The sequence below is a fragment of the Chionomys nivalis genome, chromosome 5 (genome assembly GCF_950005125.1).
Source record: "Chionomys nivalis chromosome 5, mChiNiv1.1, whole genome shotgun sequence".
In the NCBI taxonomy this organism is placed as follows: Eukaryota; Metazoa; Chordata; class Mammalia; order Rodentia; family Cricetidae; genus Chionomys; species Chionomys nivalis.
Window position 1 is genome coordinate 63,495,108 of NC_080090.1, and position 23,310 is coordinate 63,518,417.

Below are 23,310 nucleotides of genomic sequence, written 5' to 3' on the forward strand. Positions count from 1 at the left end.
GATCACAGAACTCTTGCATTGCTACTTCAAAACTGTCATTTTGCTGCTGTTGTGAACTGTAATGTAAATATCTGATAAGCAGGATATCTGATATGAGACCCCTGTGAAAGGGTCGTTTGGCCCCCAAAGGGGTGACAACTCACAGGTTGAAAACCACTGCTCTAGGCTTTCTGGGGAACCAGTGAGTCTCGAAAGGTGGTTGGTCCTGGGCCAACCTCAGCATCCCCTGGGGATTTCCTTGAAACTCACACTTCAGCAGGTGTGGAGGCATGTTCCTTTAAGGACAGCACTGAGAAGATGGAGCAAGGCAGATCTCTGTGAGTTCCAGGCCAGCCTGGTCTCCACAGTTTTTCCAGGTCAGCCAGGGATACATAGGAAACTGTCTAATGAAAAAGAAAGAAAGTAAAAAAAATTCAGACTTTCAGGCCACACCCCATGCTGAATCATACGCGGGAAGTCAAGGCTCAGCAATCTGTCTGAACAGGCCCAGATGACTCCCGTACTCACTAGAGAACATATCCAAAAGACCTTGGGATCCCAGAAGATGCCAGTCAGAATTCCAAACCAATAATATTTACTTGTTTAAGTTTAGTACAGAGGAGGCAGGGTGGTTAGAAGCCATTTTTCATCCACAAAAATCATTCATTCCTCGATTCCTTTTGGTTTTCAAGACAGGCTTTCTCTGTGTAATAGCTTTCTTGAAACTTGCTCTGTAGACCAGGCTGGCCTCGCACTCACAGAGATCCGCCTGCCTCTGCCTCCAGAGTGCTGGGATTATAGGCATGCACCACCACTACCCACAGCATTTCTCCATTCTTTAGGCAGGTGCTACGTGCCAGGGTTCATTCCAAACTCCAGGGATTTAATGTTGGAATAACAATAGTGTAAATACGGCTCTCACGAGCTAACTCTGCAGCCTTGGAGAAGTTACTGACTCACAGGTCCTCAACGCACTCCATTTTGGTTTTAAGAACAATTTAGCTCTGGAAGCTGATGCAAGATGATCCTAAACTCAAGGTCAGCCTGGATTACGTGGTGTGTTAAAAACAAAAAAGCACCAATTCCCCCAGAAAGGAATGATTTAAAAGGAGCTCTGGGCACATGAGTCGGGAGAAACTGCTATCACATGCTCTTCCAAGCAATCCATTTTAACCACAGCCTCCATTCTGGTGACCTTTAGGGCTGCAGCTGCATTTCTGCCTCCCGTCAGCGATCCCTAGCGTGAAGTCACTTGCCGGCTCCACCCTGTTTCAAGTTCTGCATCCTTCCCTATGTATTTGTCACGTACTGTCAACCATTGTGGTCCCTAGGCAAAGCCAAGGTGGCTTTCACCTATCTGGTGAAACCACACAGGAAAAAAATACCAAATTATTGCAGGGCTTCAGAGGGGACCAGGGATGTATTCACTAGATTGGGGTTTGGGAGAGTGGGAAGCGCAGATAATTTGATGCTGACGAGGGGCTAAGCAAAGGATAAGGGTCCTTTTATCTGTATTGTTATGTAAAGCCGCGTGTAAATCAGATGCTGTTTCTAAGGCAACTGCTCTGGAGTTTTGGAAAGGGGCCTATACATGAGTTTTGAGAGACTGCTTCCTGACAGTTTTGGCCTTTCTGTGAACCTTGAAAGGGCTTGATCTTCCAGCCCAGAGTGGATGCGCTCTAGCCTCCGGGTCACCCCCTGTGCTTGGGAACTAGATCTTGACTGCAGCAGGAAGCCATCTACTGTGTGGCCGAGATAGACGGAGATTTTGAACCGTGCATGGAGGCATCCAGGGGTCAAGTCTGTCACCCTACCTCCTGTGGCCCGACAGGGCGGGAAGCCACCTCTTCAATGACCAGGGGACGCTTCAACTCGGAGCAGAGTGCGGCGCGGTAGTGCCGGCCTTGGCTCTGCGCTGCTCGCCTGCAAAGAAGAAAACGGGGCTGGTTTTCTCGGGTGTGCCCGGGGGCCGGTACTGGGGGGCTCTGGGGAAGAGTCGGGCTTGCACCTGTAGAGCCACGTCGAAAGGAGGTGCCGTGCACACAGCCGCGCCGCCATGACTAGCCGAAACTCGTGAGGGGCGTGGCCAGCGCGTGGCAGGAAGAGCCCGGGGGAGAGCGGAAAGGCGTCCCTGGACGCGCCCCGAGGACCGGGCGACCTGCGACCCAGCGGGTGGGGCTCCCTCTGTCCGCCCAGGGGCCAGCAGCTGCAGCCTGCTTCTAAGGCTAGACCACGGGGCGCACAGCCCTGGAGTCCGTCCTCGGTGCAGAAAAGCAAAAAGGAAGCATGAGGAAAATGATTCGATTACCTCAGATTAACTTTTTTTTTTTTTTTTTTGAGACAGTCTAACTATGTAGCTCTCGCTGCCCTGGAACTCGCTGTGTTAGCTGGCCTAAAAGATATGATCTTCCTGCCTCTGCTTCCTGGGTGCTGGAACTATGTAAAATCTATATTCAGCGCCAAGCGGTGGTGGTACCACGGAAGCAGGTGGATTTTTGTGAGTTGGAAGCCAGCCTGGTCTACAGAGCGCGTTCCAGGACAGCCAGGGTTACACAGAGAAATCCTGTCTTGAAAAACTAAACAACAGCAGCAACAAAATCCGTATTTGGAAGCTACAATATTTCTGTAGTAGTTCCAGGGTTCTCTATCAGAAAGTACTAAGGTGAATCCTTTGATGTCTGCATTCAAACGCCTTGCTAGGGTCCCTGCCACTAATTTTCTCACACAGGATTAATTATGATAAAACTAAACTGTTGCTAACGATCTGGTGTTAACGGATCCTAAGCAAATCCAAAGAGAATGTCCAATTAGACAGAAGCCAGCTGGGCACACGCCTGTACTCCCAGGACCCAGGAGACAAGAAAAAAGTCTAACATTCGAATCAACCCAAGCTACAGAGTGAGACCCTGTCTCAAGTAAAAATAAAAATAAATGAACATGATGAAAAACGCCTTTAATCCCATCACTCAGAAGAAGGCAGAGACATGACTCTCCATAAATCTGAGGCCGGCCTGGCCTACATAGCCAATTCCTGGCCAGTCAGGGCTACATAGTTAAAGCATGTCTCAAAATATAAATTAATGAGGAAACTGAAATCAAAACTCAATGGCTTCATGTTCCAAAGGCCTGCTTATATGAGGTTTAACATCTAGTAAATGTGATTCAGTGACCACGTAATCCCTAGGTGCATAGGTACACCCTGGAAGAAATAAAAACAACATTATTGTATATATGAAATATTATATAAAACTGGTTAGGAATTGGCATGATGGCTGAATGGTTAAAGGTGCTTGTTATCAAGCTTGACAACTGAATTCAATCTCCAGAACCCACATGGTGGAAGGAGAGAACCTACTCCCAAAAATTGTCCTCTGAACTCCAAATGCTAGCCTTATGACAGATGTACACACACAATAAATATATAATATATTTTTATTTATTATGTATTATTAAATAATTCTATAAATATTACATAAATTTATTTTATTATATACTAAATATATATTACATATTAAAAATAAACTGGTTAGACATACTTACAACAATAACCAAATATATACCAGCACTATATGAGAGGTATATGATATACTGGGGAGACTGTACCATTGGATAAATAGAATTTAATGACACCACAGTGTCTTTAAAAGACAGCTGATCAAAGAGTATATAGGTCACAGATTGAAACCCAATACTACCACTTCTTTGACCCCTTCCTTAATGGTTCTTGCCCTCAATTAACTCTTCCATAAAAAGAAGGCACTGAACATGAATGAACAGCAATTGAATGAAGGGAAACCATAAAGCAAAACTGAAGTAAAAATGCCTTTCTGAGACTATGGCCTAGAGGCTTTGATGGTTGAGAAATCCAAGACCAAATAACCATCTCAGTGTGTAGTAGAGGACACTGTCATTACAACTTTTACTGGGAACTTTTAGCTTCACATACATACAACAGAAGGGAAACAATGTCCAGAACGTGGTGAAATGTCCCAAAACCTGTGTTTCCAATGAGACAGACATGCACACCCTTTGTAAACTGCTAATCACCAAGCATATGAGATGAAACCAAGTGCTGGAGATGTAGCTCAGTGGCCCAGCGCTTGCCTGGCATGCTGGAGGCACTGGGTTCGATCCTCAGCAAGTCGAAAAATTGGAAAGAAGCCAGGAATTGTGGAGAAATGCAATGTCACCACCAAATGACCTTCTTAGGTTGGTAGTGTAACTCTGTAGTAGAGCACCAACCTAGCCTGTGAGGCCCTGAGCTTGGTCACTAGCACCTAGGGAGGAAAAGTTATAGTTGCCAAAAAACAGTCAACAACAAGAAATCTCAAATTTGTGATGTAACCAGAATCGTTTGTTCTGAGTATTAATTGCTATGGCTTTTGTAGACCAGCAATTTGAGAACCAACTGGTACCTCCAGAGTGCTGGAATTAAAAGTATACACCACCACACCCAGCCCTGGCAACATTTCTTAATCTTATTTATATTTACAGTATTTGTGTAATGCTTGACACTTTTAAGTATTTAATAGATGTGTACCTAAAGAATTGTTGAATGAGAACTCAGTTATCTAGTATTAATTCTTCAGATAATTAGAAACAACTTTAAGTGTTAAGTCTCTTTTTCTTTTCTTTTTTTTTAAGGTTTATTTATTTATTATCTATACAGTGTTCTTCCTGCATGTCTGCCTGCAGGCCAGAAGAGGGCACCAGATCTTATTACAGATGGTTGTGGGCCACCATGTGGTTGCTGGGAATTGAACTCAGGACCTTTGGAAGAACAGGCAATGCTCTTAACCGCTGAGCTATCTCTCCAGCCCCCCTCTCTTTTTATTTTCAACTAAGTACTTTAATGGAATTTTTTTTCATGTGCAAGTGTATGATAGGAGGAACACATGTGTGGTGTTATGTTCATGAATGCATACGGGTGAAAATGCCTGTACTCACTCAGTGTCAGAGGAGGATGGTGGGTGTGCTGATCTTTTACTTTTTGCTTTATTCCTTCAAGGCAGGGCCCCTCACTGGCCCTGGAGGAGGTGATAAGCAAGCCCCAGGGATCCTCCTGTCTCTGTCTCCCTCAGCACTAGGCTAAGAGAGGTGCACACAGGACCACTCCTGGCTTTTTAGGAGGGTGTTGGGATTAAACTCTGGTCCTCATGTTTGTACAGCAAGCACTTTTGCTCACCAAGATATTGTCCCAGCCCCGGAAAAATGTTCTGCTATCATTTTCACAGTCTTCTGCCAATTCCAGAAAATACGAAGATCACTGAGTAGAAGGAAGCTTCTCAATACTGCATTCAACATTTATAAAACAATCTGAAGAAATTAGTAGGTGTCTATTTAAGAAGAGTTTTGAAAGATGTTGAAAGTATTTTAGGTAGTTGAGTTGGTCTGAGCACTTGTATGTAAAAGAAGTTTCACATTTACAGAGAGTCAACAGCAGTTGACAGCAAGGCAGGCTGTTTAGTAGTAGTTACCATGGTAGCAAAGGAAACATCTAGCCTGCCAATCAAGGTGTTGCCACCACACCTTACTGTCTACTTTCAGCTATTGTTTCTGGTTGTCCCGGTTATTTAGTTTTATTTGGGAGTGAGGCAGAATGAAGAAACAAGAAGAATAAAAGTTGAGTCCTGAAGGAGATTAACACCAAGCAGTTAAATCCAAACCATCATTCGTCTTCTCCAAAGGAGGCAGGAGATCCATTGCTGCCCTGCAAATCAGCTTGAGGGCTCATTAGGGAAGTAAAAGAGTAACAGATGATTCTTCCTTCTGCTGAAAATCACATGGAGAGATAATATTTAACATCCAGGAGCTGCCGGAGGCCTGGGGATGAAGAAGCAAGCCAAAGTTGGATACACAAACCTCTCTGTTTTCATAGAATAGTAGACAAGCAATATAATGTCAGAACAGAACAGTGCTCGGAATGTACAAGGATCCTCCACAGCAAAAATGTGCTGTCCAATAACACATCTCAAAAACAGAGGCTGTCTCTGCTGCCTCCGAGTTTACCTCCATGTCTAGCACATAGCAAACACCCAGTGAATGTCAAGAGAGTGCAAACAAGGAGCTCTACAAGCTGTCTAGGAAAGCTGCAGGCACCGCATAACTGAAGCCATGAATCCCAAAGGTGTTTGTCTGTTAGGCTTTATCTATTATTTATTTATTTATCCGTGTGTGTGTGTGTGTGTGTGTGTGTGTGTGTGTGTGTGTCCATGCATTTATGTGCAACACATGCAAGAATCCATGGAGGCCAGAAGAGGGAGTCAGAGCATTTGAAAGCCCTGTAGTTGCTGGGGATGGAATTTGCAAAGAACAGTAAATGCTCCTAACTGCTGACCCCATCATTCCAACCCCAGTTTTAAGGGTTCTTGCACACAATTTCTTACCTGAATTTATGGCTACTGGGTATAATTTAGTCTTCATTTATTCTAGTTCAGCATTGCTATCATAGTTATGAGTTATCATCTTGTGATGTCCTCCAAAATGCTTGAGATGTGGAGGCAGAGTTTGCCTTTTTGGTACTCTTCCCCAGGATGTGAATTCTGATCATTCCAGGAGAGCAAGTGTTTATCAGCTTCAGAGACGTGCTTTGACATTGATCCAAGGAGTGACCAGGAACTACTTCTCCATCCCAGGAATAATCGAAGGTTTGCTATGCAAGTTATTTTTCCGCTCTCCATGGAATCAGGATTTCTGACCTGAGATGGAGTTCAGAATAGTCCCAGCACTTGGAAGGCATAGGCAAGAGGATCTCTGTGAGTTCAAGGCCAACCTCGGCACACAGGAGTACAGCAAAACCTTGTCTCAAAAAATAATGACAACAAAAAGATATTCTCATCAAACTGCCTCATTTGTAAGAAACAGAGTAAGCGGAATGTGGCCCAAGGTCTCATTGCTGGGTGGTGGCAGGGACAGACAGCATTAGGATCCGATTTTTCCTGTGTGCTGCTCTGGCTACCATTCAGCCTGGGTCTCATTTCTCCACATCTTCTTCTTCTTCTTCATCATCATCATCCATATTTCACCTTTTCACGGTGTTTCATAGGTTTCACCCAAACAGCTTCACCATTAACATCGAGAGCAATGACAGTCAGTGTTAGAAGGAGCACTTGTTGGTTTCTCATAGCAGAGCAGTTACCAAGTGCTTTTACATGATTTCATTAACCCTCACAATGGTCCTAGATATCAGAAGACTAGCATACTATTTTTCCCCACTCTTTTATGGGTCGGGGAATACAGGCTGAAGGGTGTTAAGTAGCTTGCCCAAGGCTACACATCTAGGAAACCGATCAGTTTAACATCGTCCTAATTGCCTGCCAGAGCCCCTCCAACAATCTCCAGCCACCCACTGTGCTTCCCCCAGATGCCCTCTGGAGTAGACAAAGAAGGTATTATACAATGCATTGTAAAGCCACGCTCTACTTGGAGTCTTCAGCTCGTTTTTTATAGGAATTTTACAGTCTCTCAGGCCCAGAAAAGAGAATAATTCCCCGAAGAAAAGAATAGAGTGAAAGCGGCCGTCCGGGGAGGCCTGCAGTTGAAGGGCAAGAACAGGAAGAAATGCTAGCACACCGTTAGGAGCAACTGCCCCGTCCATAAAGCCATAAGCTTGAAAGTGCTTTGGTTTCATGTCAGAGCAGACTGTGTAAGATTTAAAAGTGTGATTACGTAGAGCCTTATTCGCACACACATTCAGGGATGCACAACGCGATTACTAGAACTAGGCTCTGACTGGGTTGCCCGGTTACAAGCTGTGACTTAAGCAGGTACCAGCAGGCATTTGAGCTAAATTCTTGGCATGTAGATGGGAGCACTTAGAAGCAATGATGACCCAGGATGTGGGGACGGTCATCTCCCCAAAGTTCACCACCAGCATCTGTGGGAAACAACTGTTTTCCAACTGGAGCCGTCTCTGTGGAACCAGTGAACAAATTCTCAAACGTCTAGCAACTTCATGAAAACTGTTCAGTTCCCGCGTTCCCCAGGGAAGGGAAGTTCTCCCATTGCACATGCCCTCCCCCACCCACCCCGGAGAAATGTATACAACGCTGCATTAGCTCTCTAGTCTCACTGTTCAGGTCGGTGTTCCTCTCTATCACCACGGCCAACCTGCGAGAAATACAGATAATTCTAAGAATCGCTATGTGAAGTAAAAGGAATTTGGGCTGTGGGATTTGTCACACCTGCTTTTGGTCCCTGGCTTAGCTACTTCCTCGAAACTTCCACTCCCTCATACATAAAGCGGGCTTAAGAATGACTGCCTCTGCCTCAGGTAGAGGTTGTGAGGATTATGACACAGAAGCACGTATACAGCTGCATTCACTAAGAAGACACACTCTTTGCCCTTGAGAGTCTCACCAAGTAGCCGGGCAGTGGTGACATCAGCCTGGTCTACAGAGCGAGTTCTAGGGCAGCCAGGGCTACACAGAGAAACCCTGTCTCGAAAGACCAAAAATATTGTCTCACCATCTAGCAGAGTGAAACTCAGAGGTGGGTGTAGTGGGGGCTGAAGGACCAGAGAGAAAGGTTAACCCTCCCCTGTTTCTAACAGGATTAGCCAGTCAGAAGACACAGCCTGGGTAAGGGATTGCATACAGGAGAATATGGAAAGTTCAAGGTGGTCCAAGGTGGTTTGAGTCAAAGAACAGTGAAATGGGGCTGGGAGAGAAGGGGTATAAATTTTAGAGTCAGGCAGTTGGGAGCTCCATCACTTTCCAGCCTACATCTCAACCAAGTGACCTCTTCCTGAATCTCAGCTTCCCCACTTATGAAATGACTCTGATCACAGATCTTTTTTATATGGAAAATGCCTGGCACAGAATCTAATTCTTAAAATTATTTTGATTGCTCTTTATCTCTGTTTATCTACACAAATCTTGATGGTTGGCCTATAGTCTACAAACCTTTCCTTTCAAATCGGTGGAAACATAAATGGAGGGAGTGATTCACTTAACACACATTTGTTAAACACCAGCATGTGCCAGACAAATGGGAATCCAACAGTGAACAAAACAGACAATTCTCGGCCCTGGTGGGACTTTCAGTTCCTAAATTGAGATGTGAGAGGACAGTCTACATCCCGCCCCCCAGCCCAGGCTCCCCAGTTCACTGATAAAAAACTAATAAACCGGGAAAGCAAAGTTCCCAAGAGGTCTAGATGTTAATCCCACTTCCTAATAACAACAGGGAGGCTCCTGTCCTCTCCTTAATCGGGTCTTGCTTATCAAGCCCCAGCTTCCTGTTGTGACCCAAGGGGACTAGTGCCTTGTGTTGTTTGGCAGGAAGAAATGTCAAGGAGGGCTCAAGCGGTTCTCGGGCTCTGCTGCCTGAAGTGGTGGCAGAAGGAAACGGGAAAGGAGCGTGCACACACACAAAGGCTGTCCCGAGTAAGATTCACTTATCTCAGCCGCCAAGAGATAAGCAAGCTCAAATGCCTTGCGAGGGTGCAGAGGGGCTGTTATTTCAACAGCAGGATAATCATCCTTCACAGGTGTGGTTATCTTTAAGAAAAGCCTTCACCACAGGAATCTCACTTAACCCCTCAGACTGTATGAGTTAGGAATTAACCCCATTAATCCCACCTTGCCCTTGTAAATTGACTCCTCTCTCTCTCTCTCCATAGCCTCCTTCCACACAGCACATGACTACATTAAAAAAACAAAACAAAACAAAAACCTCTTACCTCATTCACAGACATCTCACAGCCAAGTCCATAAACTTTTCGAATATACTTGTTGGTTTCACTTATATTCACCCACCCCACCGTGTGCCAATCCCAAGTGCCACTGAGAGTGTTCCTGCTCTCCCCAATGATGTCCTGTTTGTCAAGTCTCACAGATACTTGTCAGTCTCTATCATGGCTGGCTTCTTGTGGCTTCTGAAACCAGTCACTGTTTGTTCTCCTCAGCCTGTTCCGTTCTGTCATGCTTCCAGTTCCTTCTGCCACCCTCAATGCCTTCAACCACGTATGTACACCTGTCTGTCTCTCCCTTTCCTTAAGTGAATTCTTTTTCCTCAAAATCCTATTCCAGCTTCTGGTTTGAGCACTCTTTCCTAACTCTTGGTCTCTCTCAAACTCAAAGACATACTTGGTCCCTCTCAGCCGCTTTCACGTGACTGCTGCATAGAGTCACTAAAGCACTTAGCATCTTGTGTTATGATAAGCCAACGTTTCTTTATTCTGAAGAAAAGTAGGAAAAACGTCAGAAAAGAGGTGGGGATTTCTCAGGTTTTGCTTTCCAAGTGTCTGGCTCTGTGCCTGGGACACGGCAGCCACGGAGGCTTCGAGGTGTTGACCAAATTCCCCAGACTCAAGCCATTGGAGGGTGCTGCTCATTTGGTCTTGTGACTCTCTGCCTGTGCTTGGAACCCAGCAAGGTTACAAGAATTTTAGTCTCAGTACCTGTGAGCCTGTAAGTCAAGGGCCAAGATGGTGGGAGGATTTCCTCTTCCCCACAGACATTGCTCATTTACCAGGTGTGGAAGGTTTGGTATGTGCAGTCTTCCTTCACACTTCCCAGGACAAGAGAAGGAAAAACAAATAACCACCTCCCTTCTCTTCCTCCCACTAGACAGGCACCACCATCATTTCCTTTTGAGCCAGGAGGCAGGAAGCCTAGCTTACCTCATGAAACTCCCAGTTAGCATTAGGTTTCCTCACAGGAGAATGTGCTAGGGAATGATCTAATAAGACATTATCACGGGGTTAGCCGTGAATACTCCCTACCATCCTGAAGTAACATTCCAGGAAATGCACCCCCCACCAAAAAAAAAAAAAAAAAAAGGAAACTTGGCTTGCCCTGGGATAAACAAGCTTTCTAAAGAGAGACTGCTGCAGACAGTGTGTGCGTTTGCCAATTACAAGCTCAAGTTCCACCCAAATACACACAATCAAAGGCTTTACCAAGGCCATCATTACATGTACACGGCCCTCCTGCTGTTGCAGGCAACATTTTCCTGCCGCAGTGAAGCAAGAGAAATGTCATCACAGCGGCGGTGAGGCAGAGACAGCTTGTTTGGAGTGGAGTAGCAAGGTCTCTGTTCCACCTGATGACTCATGTCACCTTGTCATGTTAGCGCCACAGTTTGGGAGGGAGAGGAGGAACCAAGAGGAAAAAGAGTGGGCTGTGTGTGCGTGTAATCTGTTTCACTGTTTTAGACGGCCTTTTAATGAGCTTTCTCATTAAGGGCTCTGTGGGTCTATGCTTAAAGTTTTCCGGAAACGCCGATTAGCAAGCTGAAATCAGATGGCACCTTCCCAGTGGTGGCTTGTTTCTGGAGTACTGTCAGGGAGGGAGACGATGGAGGAAGAGGTGGTCTAGTAAATCTGAAACCAAATGATGTGACTTTAGCCAATCCCCATGAAAATACTAATGTTCATCAATTATTAGAATATCAGAGGCATCCGGGATAGCTTTGGTCTATTCAACTTGTTCCTGGGAACAGAGAGGATAATTGTCTTGTGCTATTCTGTCCCTCAGCTCATATTTCCTGTAGGGCATGCATTACATTGCATCAAAGACAAAGTGCCCTCTGGACTCTCTCCTGTAGTAAGATGGGCACCAAGTCTTACCTAGGCTTCCTTTTTATAGCTAGGGCTCAATGCAGTATGCAAATCTGGTGTTATGTCCACTAAATATGATTTAACCATTGCACTAACTCAATGAGGTGCAACCAGCACATGGAAAATCCATCAAAGATGTAGGCAAGTACCGAGCTGCACGTCAGAGCACTTTATCAGGTTGCAGGACTCTGAAAACATTTCACTGTACTGACAGCCCCAAAGTAAAGCAACAGCCTTCCTTTAAAACTGTCCAGAGGAAGAAATGTATTGAGATTCAGAGAGACAATTGCCTTGCTGCAGTGAGCATCGTCTGTTGGGTTTCTGCGGATGAATGGGTCCTTTTCATAACAGAGAGATAGATGTGGCTTTTGCTTTGTTTGCCTTGCCAGTGAGTTTACTTAACAGAATACAAGCACAGATGCATGAAACTGAACCCTAGCTGTACTCCCCACTTCTGTTTGGATGGTACAAAGAATGTGCTATTCCCAGTGATTCTAGAGACGTTCGTATGATATATTTGTAAACCCTGAGACAATGCTGGCCATGGGGGTGAGTATGATGGAGCATATAACAAGGAGAGGGGCTGGGGCTGCTCCTCATTACTGATTCATTGGACTGGGTATAAACATTGAGAGAGGCTGATGCAATTCTCCCTAAAATGTTTGCTGAATGGTCTAGTTCCCCCTAAGTCTGGTGAATAGTCTTGTATCCATGCCAAGGGCTCTCTCTCTCTCTCTCTCTCTCTCTCTCTCTCTCTCTCTCTCTTTCTCCACACAGACACACAGACACACACACACACACACACACGTCAGTGAAGGAGAGTGAGTGATTCATGCCCAGGGACATCAGAATGAGCTTGAATGTTCTCAGACCAACTATGTCAGTCCCTTGCAGCAGGATCAAGGAAGGACAGCAGCAGCAGAGCCCTGAAGGTTCTGATGAAGAAAACACTTGGTCTTCCAAGCTGGTGTGGCATCCTATTGGACGGCATTTATAGTTTTAGCAACCCTCCCTCTCCCCAGTGATTTTACTTCCTGCTGAAGTTCAAGGGCTTCTGACCTAGTGGTGCCTTGGATCACTAGAGGGCAGCCTGGAACAGCATTTTCCCAGCAATTCTCTCTTGCCAACTAACAAAGCTGTGGCACCCATGTTGTTCTGGGCAGCAGCTTGCCAGCCCATGCTGGAACCAGTCTCCTTTCAGAAGGGTGTCTAGTTGCCATCTCACTGAATATACCCTGCATGTATTCCCACAGTGGCCCTAGAAGAAATCTGATTTCCGAGGGAAAATGAGGCCTTAAAGACTTACAAATTGCATACCCTGAAACATTAAATATTAGAAGAATGAAGACATTCTTCCTACTCTCAAAAAATTCAAAGATAAGGCAAAACTATAAAGACATCTTTATAGAAGCAATTTTCAAATTAATAGGCTAAATTACTAAATTAGACATAGATTCTAGTCTTTGTTAACCAAGGAGCCCCAGGCCCCAGCTGACTGCATTAATTGGTGGCGCACGCCTTTAATCCCAGCACTGGGGAGGCAGAGGCAGGCGGATCTCTGTGAGTTCGAGGCCAGCCTGGTCTACAAGAGCTAGTTCCAGGACAGGCTCCAAAGCTACAGAGAAACTCCGTCTCAAAAAAAAAAAAAAAAAATTATTGCAGACCAGGATGCATGCAAATTATTGTGGGAAGGTTAGGATGGAAAGGGCCTTGGGACAAACTGAGAAGAGAGGTGAGGGCAGCCCAATGGCTAACTCAAGGGCCCTTTCTTTGGGCTTCAGAAGGTACTTACCTAAATATCATCAGCTATCAATTTTCATATTGGCATAGTGGCCATGTATTCAATACAAGCTTGCACTGCACTAACGGGCGCCAAACCCTGAAAATACAACGGCAGACAAGACAAAGACTTTTGTGCTGCCCTCAGCTGTTTACAGGGCGGCAACAGGAAATGAATAGGCAGTTAGTTACCAAGTAGCGTACTAAGTTACAGGTAAAGCCGGGTCTGTGGTCACCCAGAGTACAGGAGGAAAAAGGAGGCTTCGCACAGCTAGAACTCTCCAGTGGAAGCATCAAGTAGAGGGGCTGGGAGCAGAGGGAGGGAAGGCATGCTTGCTTGAAGGCCAGGGAAGAGAGGACGCAACATATTTGAGGAACTGAGAGAAAAGCAGCGAATCTGGGTAAGTGGGTGAGGAGGCGCACACGGTGGACAGGCCCAGAATATAAGGAGTCTGTTCCAACTGGGGTGTTCAGTAATAACCCTCAGGGCACTAAAGGGTTAAGAGCGGCGTTATTAATCAGGTCCCCATATTAGGAGGGCCTGCCTATGCCAGGGTCAGTGCTGCCTTGAAACATTAACAAACAAGCAAATCCGTAGGACTCTGCCGTTCCCTTTAATTGGACCTTTCCGGTTTCCTTCCTCCATCCATATTCACCAATTTCCCTTGAAACCCTTTCAAAACAGAGTTCTATTTTAAGGTCATCTTCACTGGGAAGGAAGCAAGAACCTAGCAAATGTGATTGTCACACTTGCTGGACTGCCTGTCCTCAAATCCCTGTGTTCCTTGCAGCAGGTAATCTCCAGGGAGGTACAGAGGGAGACAGGGGGACACCAAACCCCAACCCCGTTCCCTAGATTGGATTCACACTTATTGAATGAAGGCAAGACAGAGGGGAAAACACAAGAATCCTTTGGGGCCCTGCACAGAACATATATGCAAAATGTACAAAGAAGCCTTGATGTCCTGGGGAGCTGATGTTCAAGACTTTCCTGATCTAGCCTCCTGTCCCGATCTACCCGGATCTAGCCTGCTATCCCGATCTACAGGTTGCCAAGACGCCGGTGATGACAGTAAACTTCAATGACCAGCAGGAGCGCTGTACAGCACAGCCGCTTAAGCCTTATTTAATTAAAGTCTAATTCCATGCTTGTTTGCCTAAAGAATGATATAAGAAAAGAGCCCCCCCCCCCCTTTTTAATGGACTCCGCCCTCAGGCTTACCCCACCGCAGCCTGCACTCTACTCTCATTTCCTAAAATGGAGAATAAGCCTTCGGGTAACACAGGTTCTACCACGCGCTTCCCTGGGACAGGAGGCTCACGCCCAGTTTCCTTTCCTTCAGAGCAAGGAAGAGTCTGGATGGAGGGCCTGGAGCCTCTGGTCACAAAAATAGACCACTGGAGAGCGCGTGGATTGTCCTTTCCTGACAACGAGCTTACTCAGGAAGAGGCACTTACACGAGATTTTTTTTTCCCCGTTTCTTTCTTTTTTTTTTTTTATTCAAAAAAGCATTCAATGAAAAAATAAAAGGGTGGAAAGAAGCGCTTTTGGCCCCATCCTCTTTATTCCCCCAAACAGGCTCAGGCGAAGCCGTCCCCACCGCCACCCCCAAAGCTCCCTTTTGGTGTACACCCACCCCCGCCCACCCCAATAGCTTCCAGATTCCTTTGCACCATGCCCCACCGAGTCCTAAAAGAACCATCGTCTCTCTGGTTGTTGGGCTCATAACTGAAACTTCCCACACAGCGATATGAAGAGACATATGATTCAAGCCTCTCCATTCCAGAAATATTATTAGTCTCTGGGAAAAAATAGGGGCCTGCTCTATGTCTGTCACCTGAAATAAACTCCCAGTTCCTTACCCACTGCTTCCCAGATGCTCGATTCTAAAGATTATTCAAGCTTATTTTGCCACCCCCGGGTTCCTTACCCCAACAGAGCCAGAGAGAGGGAAGAGAAAGGTGAAGCCCTCAGACGTTGGCCATCTGGGGGGCGTGGGGGGTGTGGTCACATGGAGGGAAAATGTGCTGGTCTAACCTCTGAGACTCCCTAGAGAATCCAGTTTGTCTCTTTGCAGAGCTCAGAACAGCCTGTATGTTCTCCTCTCCCTGTGGTGTGCCTGGCGCTTCCCCAGTGAGATATCTCCTGTAGAAGCTTTTCCTGTGAGGGTGGGGAGCTTTTGTTCTCTGCGAAATCTGGCGCAGCTAATTAAAAGCATTGTCCTGGGAGGCGGGAAGAGGAGGGCTTCCAGGGACCCGTGTTTTTACCGGGGGAGAGTAGCTGCTGCGTGCTATTGAGATGTTCTTGATCTCTTGGCCTGCTGGGCTAGCCACTTCAGTGGGAGATTTTGATAAAGCCCAGTAAAATAAAAATAGACACATGAAGCAACGGCTTTTCTTTTCTTCCCTTCGCGTGTGTTCGCTCTGCAATGAGCTGGGTTTCAATCACAAACCATTTCAGAGAATGACCCTCCAATAGTTTGGCTTTTGATTCCAACTGACCTGAAAGATTTTGGAGGTCATGGAACAAGAACCTTATTCTGTTTCACTGTTTCCTTGCCAATTGCATGCAGGCATATTGCTGAAGTAAAATTTCTAGCAACATTTAGTTATTGGTTGATAGTGTAGAAGTAGTTAAACAACTCTTAGCTATTGATTTGGAAAACATGAGTGGCTGGGGCTGTAGAGATGGCTCAGCAGTTAGGAACACTGGCTGCTCTTCCAGAGGACCTGGGTTCAATTCCCTACACCCACATGGCAGGCTAACAACCATCTGTAACCCCAGTTTCGGGGGGAGGGGAGGTAGACGCCCACTTCTGACCTCCAAAGGTACCAAGAATGCATGTGGTATACAGACATACAAGCAGACAAACATTCATACACATAAACTAAAATAAAAATAAATAAAAAAGGAGTATGGTATTATATGGGATCATACAGTCTTAAAATAGCTTATAATCTAGGATTGTCCCCCAACTTTGCTGAGGTAGTATTCATTTGAGAAAAGCCACTTCTCTAGTTTGCTATCTCTAGAGTCAAGAAGCATCATTCCTTCACCAAATGCTACAGATATTTACTGTTGTGGAATATTAGTTAAAGATGTGCTACATTCTTTTATGCTGTGGAATATTTGTTCAATGATGCAAAGATTTGTTGCATTCTTTTATGTTGCTTTTGTTTAATTCTGTAAAACTGGTTACTCTGCCTGCCTAAAACACCTGATTGGTCTAATAAAGAGCTTAACAGCCAATAGTGAGGCAGGATAGGGATAGACGGGGCTGGCAGGCAGAGAAAATAAATAGAAGGAGAAAAAGAGAAGAGGGAGGAGTGAGAAGGGAAGAAGAGGAGGATGCCAGGGGTCAGCCACACAGTCAGACACAGAATAAGAAAGAAAAGATATACAGAAATAGAAAAAGGTAAAAGCCCAGAGACATAAGGTAGACAGGATAATTTAAATTTTAAAAAGCTGGCTAGAAGCAATCCAAGCTAAGGCCTGGCATTTTATAAGCAATTATAAGTCTCCATGTATTTATTTGGGAGCTGGGTGGTGGACACCCAAAGAACCAAAAGAGAAAAAACAAAACAAACCGACTACAATTTACTGAGCATGAACTCTACATGCCAGGCAGTGTTCCGGAGGCCTCGTCTGCAGAAGCAAACAAGACAAAGACAGATCATATGGTGCCTGTAGTCAGGGAAAATGAACAATAAACCATGTCCAATACCTAGATTAGAAAATGTATTAAGTGGTGATAAGTGCCTGGAGTCAGGGAGCAGATTAAAATAAGGCCACCTGGGAGAGTTATGATGCAATTGAACAGGGACATGGTAGAAGTGATAGCTAGATTGAGGTTACTGACGGTGAAAAACTTTAGTGGGGGGGGCATTGCAAAGCACCTGAGATGAGAATAACCTGGAACAAGGAGGCCTTTGTGACTGCAGGGGGAAAGGACAGGAAGAGAGAGCAAAGGGGTGACACTTTTGACCAACAGAGCCTGGGTGGCATTTTAAGGATTTGTCTTTGATGGGAAAGAGGGAACCATTAGAGGTTTTGGAGCAAACGATCTAAATGATCAGATTCAAGTTTTAACAGAATCATCCTGTCTGCTATGGAGGAAAATACACTGTGAAAAAGAGCAACAAAAGAGATGAGTCCTGTGTGTATACACAAATTTTCCTGCGGATAGATTTTGAAAGTAGAGCCAACCAGGTTGCTGAAAGATTAGATGTGGAATGTGAGAATAAGAATCAAATTCAAGCTAATGCCAAGACTTTCGGCCTGCAATTGAGAGGAAGGAAAAAGCATCAGCTGAGAAAGGGAAGGCTACACCGGGTCACTTTGAATCCATCTGTTCCAAGTAACTTTATCTGTGGTTCTCATTCAAGTGTGCTCGTCATAAGGGGCACCCTTGCCAGTTACATCAGAGATTCTGTTTAATAGACAATAAGTCTGAATTGAGGTCCAACAATAGACATTTAATGGCTGCATTAAATACTGAACCACTGAATTGTTTTATAAAATAAAAAAAAAAACTGATGAGAGTCAGTGTGCTTAAAATTCTTGACTCCGTAATGAGACAAATGAAAGAATTTGTCGACAACTCTCCCACTCTCTATGATGATCTATATACTGTGGGTCCTTCTCTAAATATATAGTCTGAAAGAATTGTATAGTTTATCACTAATTGAGGCCAAAACGGTTTTTTTTTTTAAATCACATCGAATGAAGCTGTGAGGTTAACTTTCAATCTACTCCAGTGGGAAATTAATAACACTGCTTTCAGAACAGTAATTTGACAAGTAAATTAAGGTTGTTTTGCTCTCATGTAGTTTGAACTATCTAAACATCAAGCCAATCACCATGCCTCCAACCAAAAAGCAATGGCAAAGGCTAATTTTCATTGTAAAATAAATGGCAAGACGAGATGAGTGTCTCCAGAGAGCGGGGTGTGGGGTGCACACCTGTAATACTGGCACGTTGGGAGGCAGAAACAAGAGGACCGTTGCACATCAGAAGCCAGCCTTGTCTACAAAACAAGTTCCAGGCTAGTCAGTAGTACACAGCTAGACCCTATCTCAAAAACAAACAAACAGACAAACCAATAACAGAAAGATAATCATTTCCAAGAACGTTGTTAGCGAAACTTAAAAAGGGCATAATGGTCTGTCTGGGGCTCATCCTGATCCCAGTTTCCAGATTTGAAAACTGAGACTCAGAGAAGCCAATCACTCAACTAGAAAGTCAGTGTTGGGACTAGGCTTCAGAGCTGCCCATCAATGGCCAGCCAGCAAGGCTGGTTCCCAGGGCTGTCAGCACTTGCTTGTCACAATTGGTTCCACCAGGGGTTGGAATCCTTTGGTGAAAAGGGAGGTTGCATAATGAAGCCATATTCAATAGGGACTTGCTATTCAGTGCGCCTCCCGACTGGATCGCTCTTTTATCCTGGATCATTTTCTCCAGCTATTTATTTCTGTGCGGTGGTGGAAACATTGACGACAAAATGACACCTTCTTACCCGGTTGCCTGTGCGTCTGACTCACACCTGCTGACAGGACCAAGCCTGTCAGCGGCGTGGTTCCCCGGGGAGCCGGAGGTGGGTATTAACTTGCCCTTGCCCTCCCCATCATCGTCATGAAGACTGTCAGCTGAGTTCTGGTTTTTAAAAAAAAAAAAAAAAAACAAGAAAAAAGAAACAAAGCAACTGGGCAAACCTTTATTACTCAGTGGGTCACCGCAGGCAGAGAAAGCAGCTCAATTTTCCAGTCTCACGTGGGAGCTCCAGGCTGGCAGTTGAAAGGCCAGCTTTTGACTTGTAAAACAGCAGCTAAATTGGCCACAGAGGCGCTTCTGCAGAGGAACAGGGAGCTCCCCTCTCTGCATCCAACCTTTATGCTACAAATATTCTCTTCAGCAGGTGGAGCATCTGTCGGACGACATTTATTTGAGGGAAGGATTTAGAGTGCTTGTCCTTTTGAAATCAAGACTCCGTTTAACCTAACAACAGTATTCACACCCATCGAGAGGAGAGGACCAGTTGAAGCAGGGTCCCTTTCTCATCTCCGGGAGGCTGTACTTTGCTTTCTCATTAATGACAATAGACAGGCTGGTACTCAGTCTTAGCTCCCAGATTCTCCCTGCCCCAGACTCTTTAGGCTACAACTCTTTGTACGGCAGCTGTCCCATCATCCTGTTGTTGTTACAAAGAGCAAAGGTGTCTGGTTATTTGTGGATTAAGCCCCTGACCTTATCTTCTTTAGCCTTGCTCAATGTCACCCCCACACAGACCATCTGCCTATGGGATCTGCTTGGATTTAGCTGGCCTAAGGAAACAACTTAGGGCACAGGACTTAGGTCATTTTTTTTTTTTTTTATCATTGCTGTTTTGAAATACATGGTCTTTGCTTGCATACTCGTTAAATGGCTAGAGCCAATGTGTTGTTTTTTCTTTCCCCCTCTCTCCTGAGGTTGTTTTGGGATATTGGGAAAGGGGGAACAATGAAGAACAAATTGCTCTGATTAATAATGTATTTATAGTTCAGTCTGTTGGGTGATTTCCCAGGATGCCAGCGTTTCTTTATGAGGACAGAAATACTGTATCTGTGACTGGCTAGCCCTACAATAGGCAGGAGCCAGAGGAGAATATGCAGTAAGCGGAGCAGGATGCCCTTTTATTTATATGTATATATTTGCCAGGTTGGCAATATAAATACATCGAGCCCAGCTTGTCTAACTGCTCTGAAACTTGTCTCAAGTCATTCCAGTTCCCCCTAGACTGTGTCCTTGGAAACACATCCACTGCTGTTTAGCGACTTTATTCTACCCCCACCCCACCCCCAAACCTAGGGAGCACCTGGAGGCATGTTTTCATTATGAAAAATTTAACTTTTAAATTACACAATCTGTCAAAGCTCAAACTAAGGTCTTGTTTCCACAACTCCGGAAATAGAAAGCACCTTCAGCACCCTGCCCGGGCTAGGCGAGGTGAGGGACAGGACAGGTGTTTGGGCACCGGGATTGAGGAGCCCCAAAGTCTCAAAGAACTAGAAAACAAGTTCAAACAGTTACCTTAATGTTTACATGATTTTATGTAAAGAAGACATTACCTCAGACTCAGTCATGATGCCTCTAGGAACCTTGAGGTGTACTGTTTGCTTCAGACCTCCTTCACTGAGAGAGGATAATTCCCAGGGTCCCTGGGTAGACACAGAATGACCTCATTTCCAAAAGCTCCAAGTGACCAGTGACTAACTTTGTAACCTCACTCCCTGTCTCCTTTGCTCTCCCTTGCTCTCTTTCTTGTTTCCTTTCTTGCTTTTTCTTTTTACTTTTCTTCTTTCTTGTTTCTTCCCCTTGTGGTTCTGGGGGTTGAAACCAGGTCTTCGGGCACACTCAGCTCACCTCTACCACTGAGAGACTCTCCCCACACTAACCCCCAACTTGGAATAATGATTCTTCAAGGTGCTAAATGTAACTTATTTAATACTTGTATATTGGGTTAATTTTAAATTTTCACTGTTACCTTTAGATACCTTTAGATTCATTTGTGAGTTCATTTCATAAATATTGAATGTGTAGCTATATGGAGAGAAATGACACCGCAGCTGCCTTTAAAAGTTGTAAAAGCCTGCGGGGCGGTGGTGGCAAACACCTTTAATGCCAACACTCGGGAGACAGAGGCAGGCAGATCTCTGTGAGTTCAAGGCCAACCTGGTCTCCAAGAGTTAATTCCAGGACGATCAGGATTGTTAACAGAGAAATCCTGTCTCAAACAAACAAACAAACAAACACAAAGAAAGAAAGGAAGTTGTAAAAGCCTAGACTCCACAGAGTACTTGTTCCGTTCTAGTTTGTGTTTATATAGCTTTTCTCGCTTGAGCCTTTAATGTGCCTACAAGAATGACCTACCTGTTCCAGTCCCTCTTCTGCAGAAGAAAACGGAGGCACAAGTCAGCAAGTTTTCCAAGGTCATAGAACTGGGATTTTAACCCAGGTGATTTTACGCCAGAGACTGAATTCTCAACCAGTCAGTTGTGTAGCCTCAGCTGTCTTGGTCTCTAAAGAGAGAAGACAGAAGTATTGCGATTGGAGGGAGTACGGGAAGCTTTAGAGAACATTCAAGAGGCTTGTTGAACTAAACTATCCACCACTGTAGCATAATACATCTTTGAGACTCAAGTGTTCATCAGTAAAGCACTTTCATTTCCATGGTGGGTAAAAACATATTGCAGACACAGCTTAAGCAATTTTGATCCAAAATTCTTGCAACAGAAGTATTTTGTAGTTTGTACTTTTCTACTCGGCCTGGGAATATTTTCATAGATAAAATTAGAAATGCAGGAGATGGGAATAGGTCTAAATACAAAATTTCTTCAATGTATATATACCTTATGTTCATAGACTGAGGGTAACTTAGTACTGCCCTTTAAAATAATTGTGTGCAAATGAAATAAGTTTCTGTGGTATAGAATTTTTTTGGTGACATTCTGCTGGTACTCAATTTTAGAATACTTAGGATTTTCAATGTTCAGATTAGGGATGTTCAGCCTATATATGGATAGTTGGAGAAAAGAGGATGTCCCAGAGCTGTTAGCTAGGTTTTATTTATTGGGACTAAGGACAGTTTTTTAGCAAAGAATCCAGAATCAGCTCAGTGAGATTTTGGACTGGAATTGCAAAGGAAAGCCTGGTAAAAATGGCTAGGCCATGAAAAGCCACCCATACCATGCCAAGGAGTTATGACTTTATCCTAAAGGAGTTGTATTTTTAAAGGATCACTCTGATTCCAGGATGAAGAATGGGTTAGAGAATAACAAGATTAGAAGTGAGAGGAGCCAGGAGACGCTTGAAATAATCCTGAATATAAAAGATGGACTCTTGGCCTATGCCATGATAGAAGAAACAGAAAGGAAATGAGCACAGATTCCAGCGGTGCTTAAGAGGGATGACTGTCAGGTTTGATAGGCATCAGGACACATATGAGAGAGAGTTTAAGTCAGCATACCACAGAGATACTTACACATCCATGTTTATCACTACCCTATTCAAAACAGCCAGGGAGTGGAGTCGGCCTAAGTATCAATAAATGAATAGATGAAGAAAATGTAGCACAGTGGAGTTTTCTGCAACCATAAAGAAAAATGAAATCCTGATATTTGTTAGAAAATAGATGCAATGGAAATCATGGTAAGCGAAATAAGATAGATTCAAAAATATCACATCTTCCATATCATAACCTAGATTAAAATTATATGTGTATATTTGTAGAAATGACCTCTTGAAGGGGAGAAGGAGTTTAAAGGAGGCAGAAAATAAGATAATTGAATACATGTGGCAGTAAAGCTGAGGTCGGGGTGCTGAGAAGATGACTCAGTCTGTAAGCACTTGATTTGTAAGCATGAGGACCTAAGTTCAAATACCCAGAAGCAGCCCTGGTACTGGACCTTAAGGAAAGCCTGATGTAGTAACCCTCAATACAGTCACAGTGTTCCTCTTGGGGGGATGAGAGGCAGAGTCAGGAGAGTCCCTGGGAGCTCATGGGCCAGCTGGTCTGGCATATACAGCAGGAAAAAAAACAAAGCAAGATAAGCAAGCTTGGGCTGGAGAGATGGCTCAGCGGTTAAGAGCATTGCCTGCTCTTCCAAAGGTCCTGAGTTCAATTCCCAGCAACCACATGGTGGCTCACAACCATCTGTAATGGGGTCTGGTGCCCTCTTCTGGCCTACAGACATACACACAGACAGAATATTGTATACATAATAAATAAATATTTAAAAAAAAAAAAAGATAAGCAAGCTTGTCCAAACAAGGTGCAAGGCAAGGTGAAAGACAACCCAAAGTTGTCTTCTGATCTCCAGACACACACTGTGTGCCAGACACATGCCCATATCCACACCCACAAATACGTGTGCACATACATACAAACATGGATAAACACAAATGAAAACCAAGGTTGGGACTAACTGGGAGAAGGAAGGGAATGAGCTGGAAG

The 23,310-nt window shown here is 44.6% G+C and overlaps 1 protein-coding gene across 3 annotated transcripts in view; it reads right to left on the reverse strand.

Annotated features, from left to right (window-relative positions):
* LOC130874466 (quinone oxidoreductase-like protein 2) overlaps positions 1-2,047 on the reverse strand; it is a 35,356-nt gene extending 33,309 nt beyond the window's left edge. For all 3 annotated transcript variants that reach the window (XR_009057143.1, XM_057769837.1, XM_057769836.1), the window contains exons 1-2: positions 1,988-2,047; positions 1,794-1,902 (exon numbers count right to left, since the gene is read on the reverse strand). Coding sequence is in view for 2 of the 3 variants with exons in the window: in XM_057769837.1 (XP_057625820.1) it covers positions 1,794-1,902; positions 1,988-2,037 (159 nt within the window). In the remaining variant the exon portion in view is untranslated. The remainder of the gene's footprint in view (positions 1-1,793; positions 1,903-1,987) is intronic.
* Between the last annotated feature and the right edge of the window lie 21,263 nt (positions 2,048-23,310).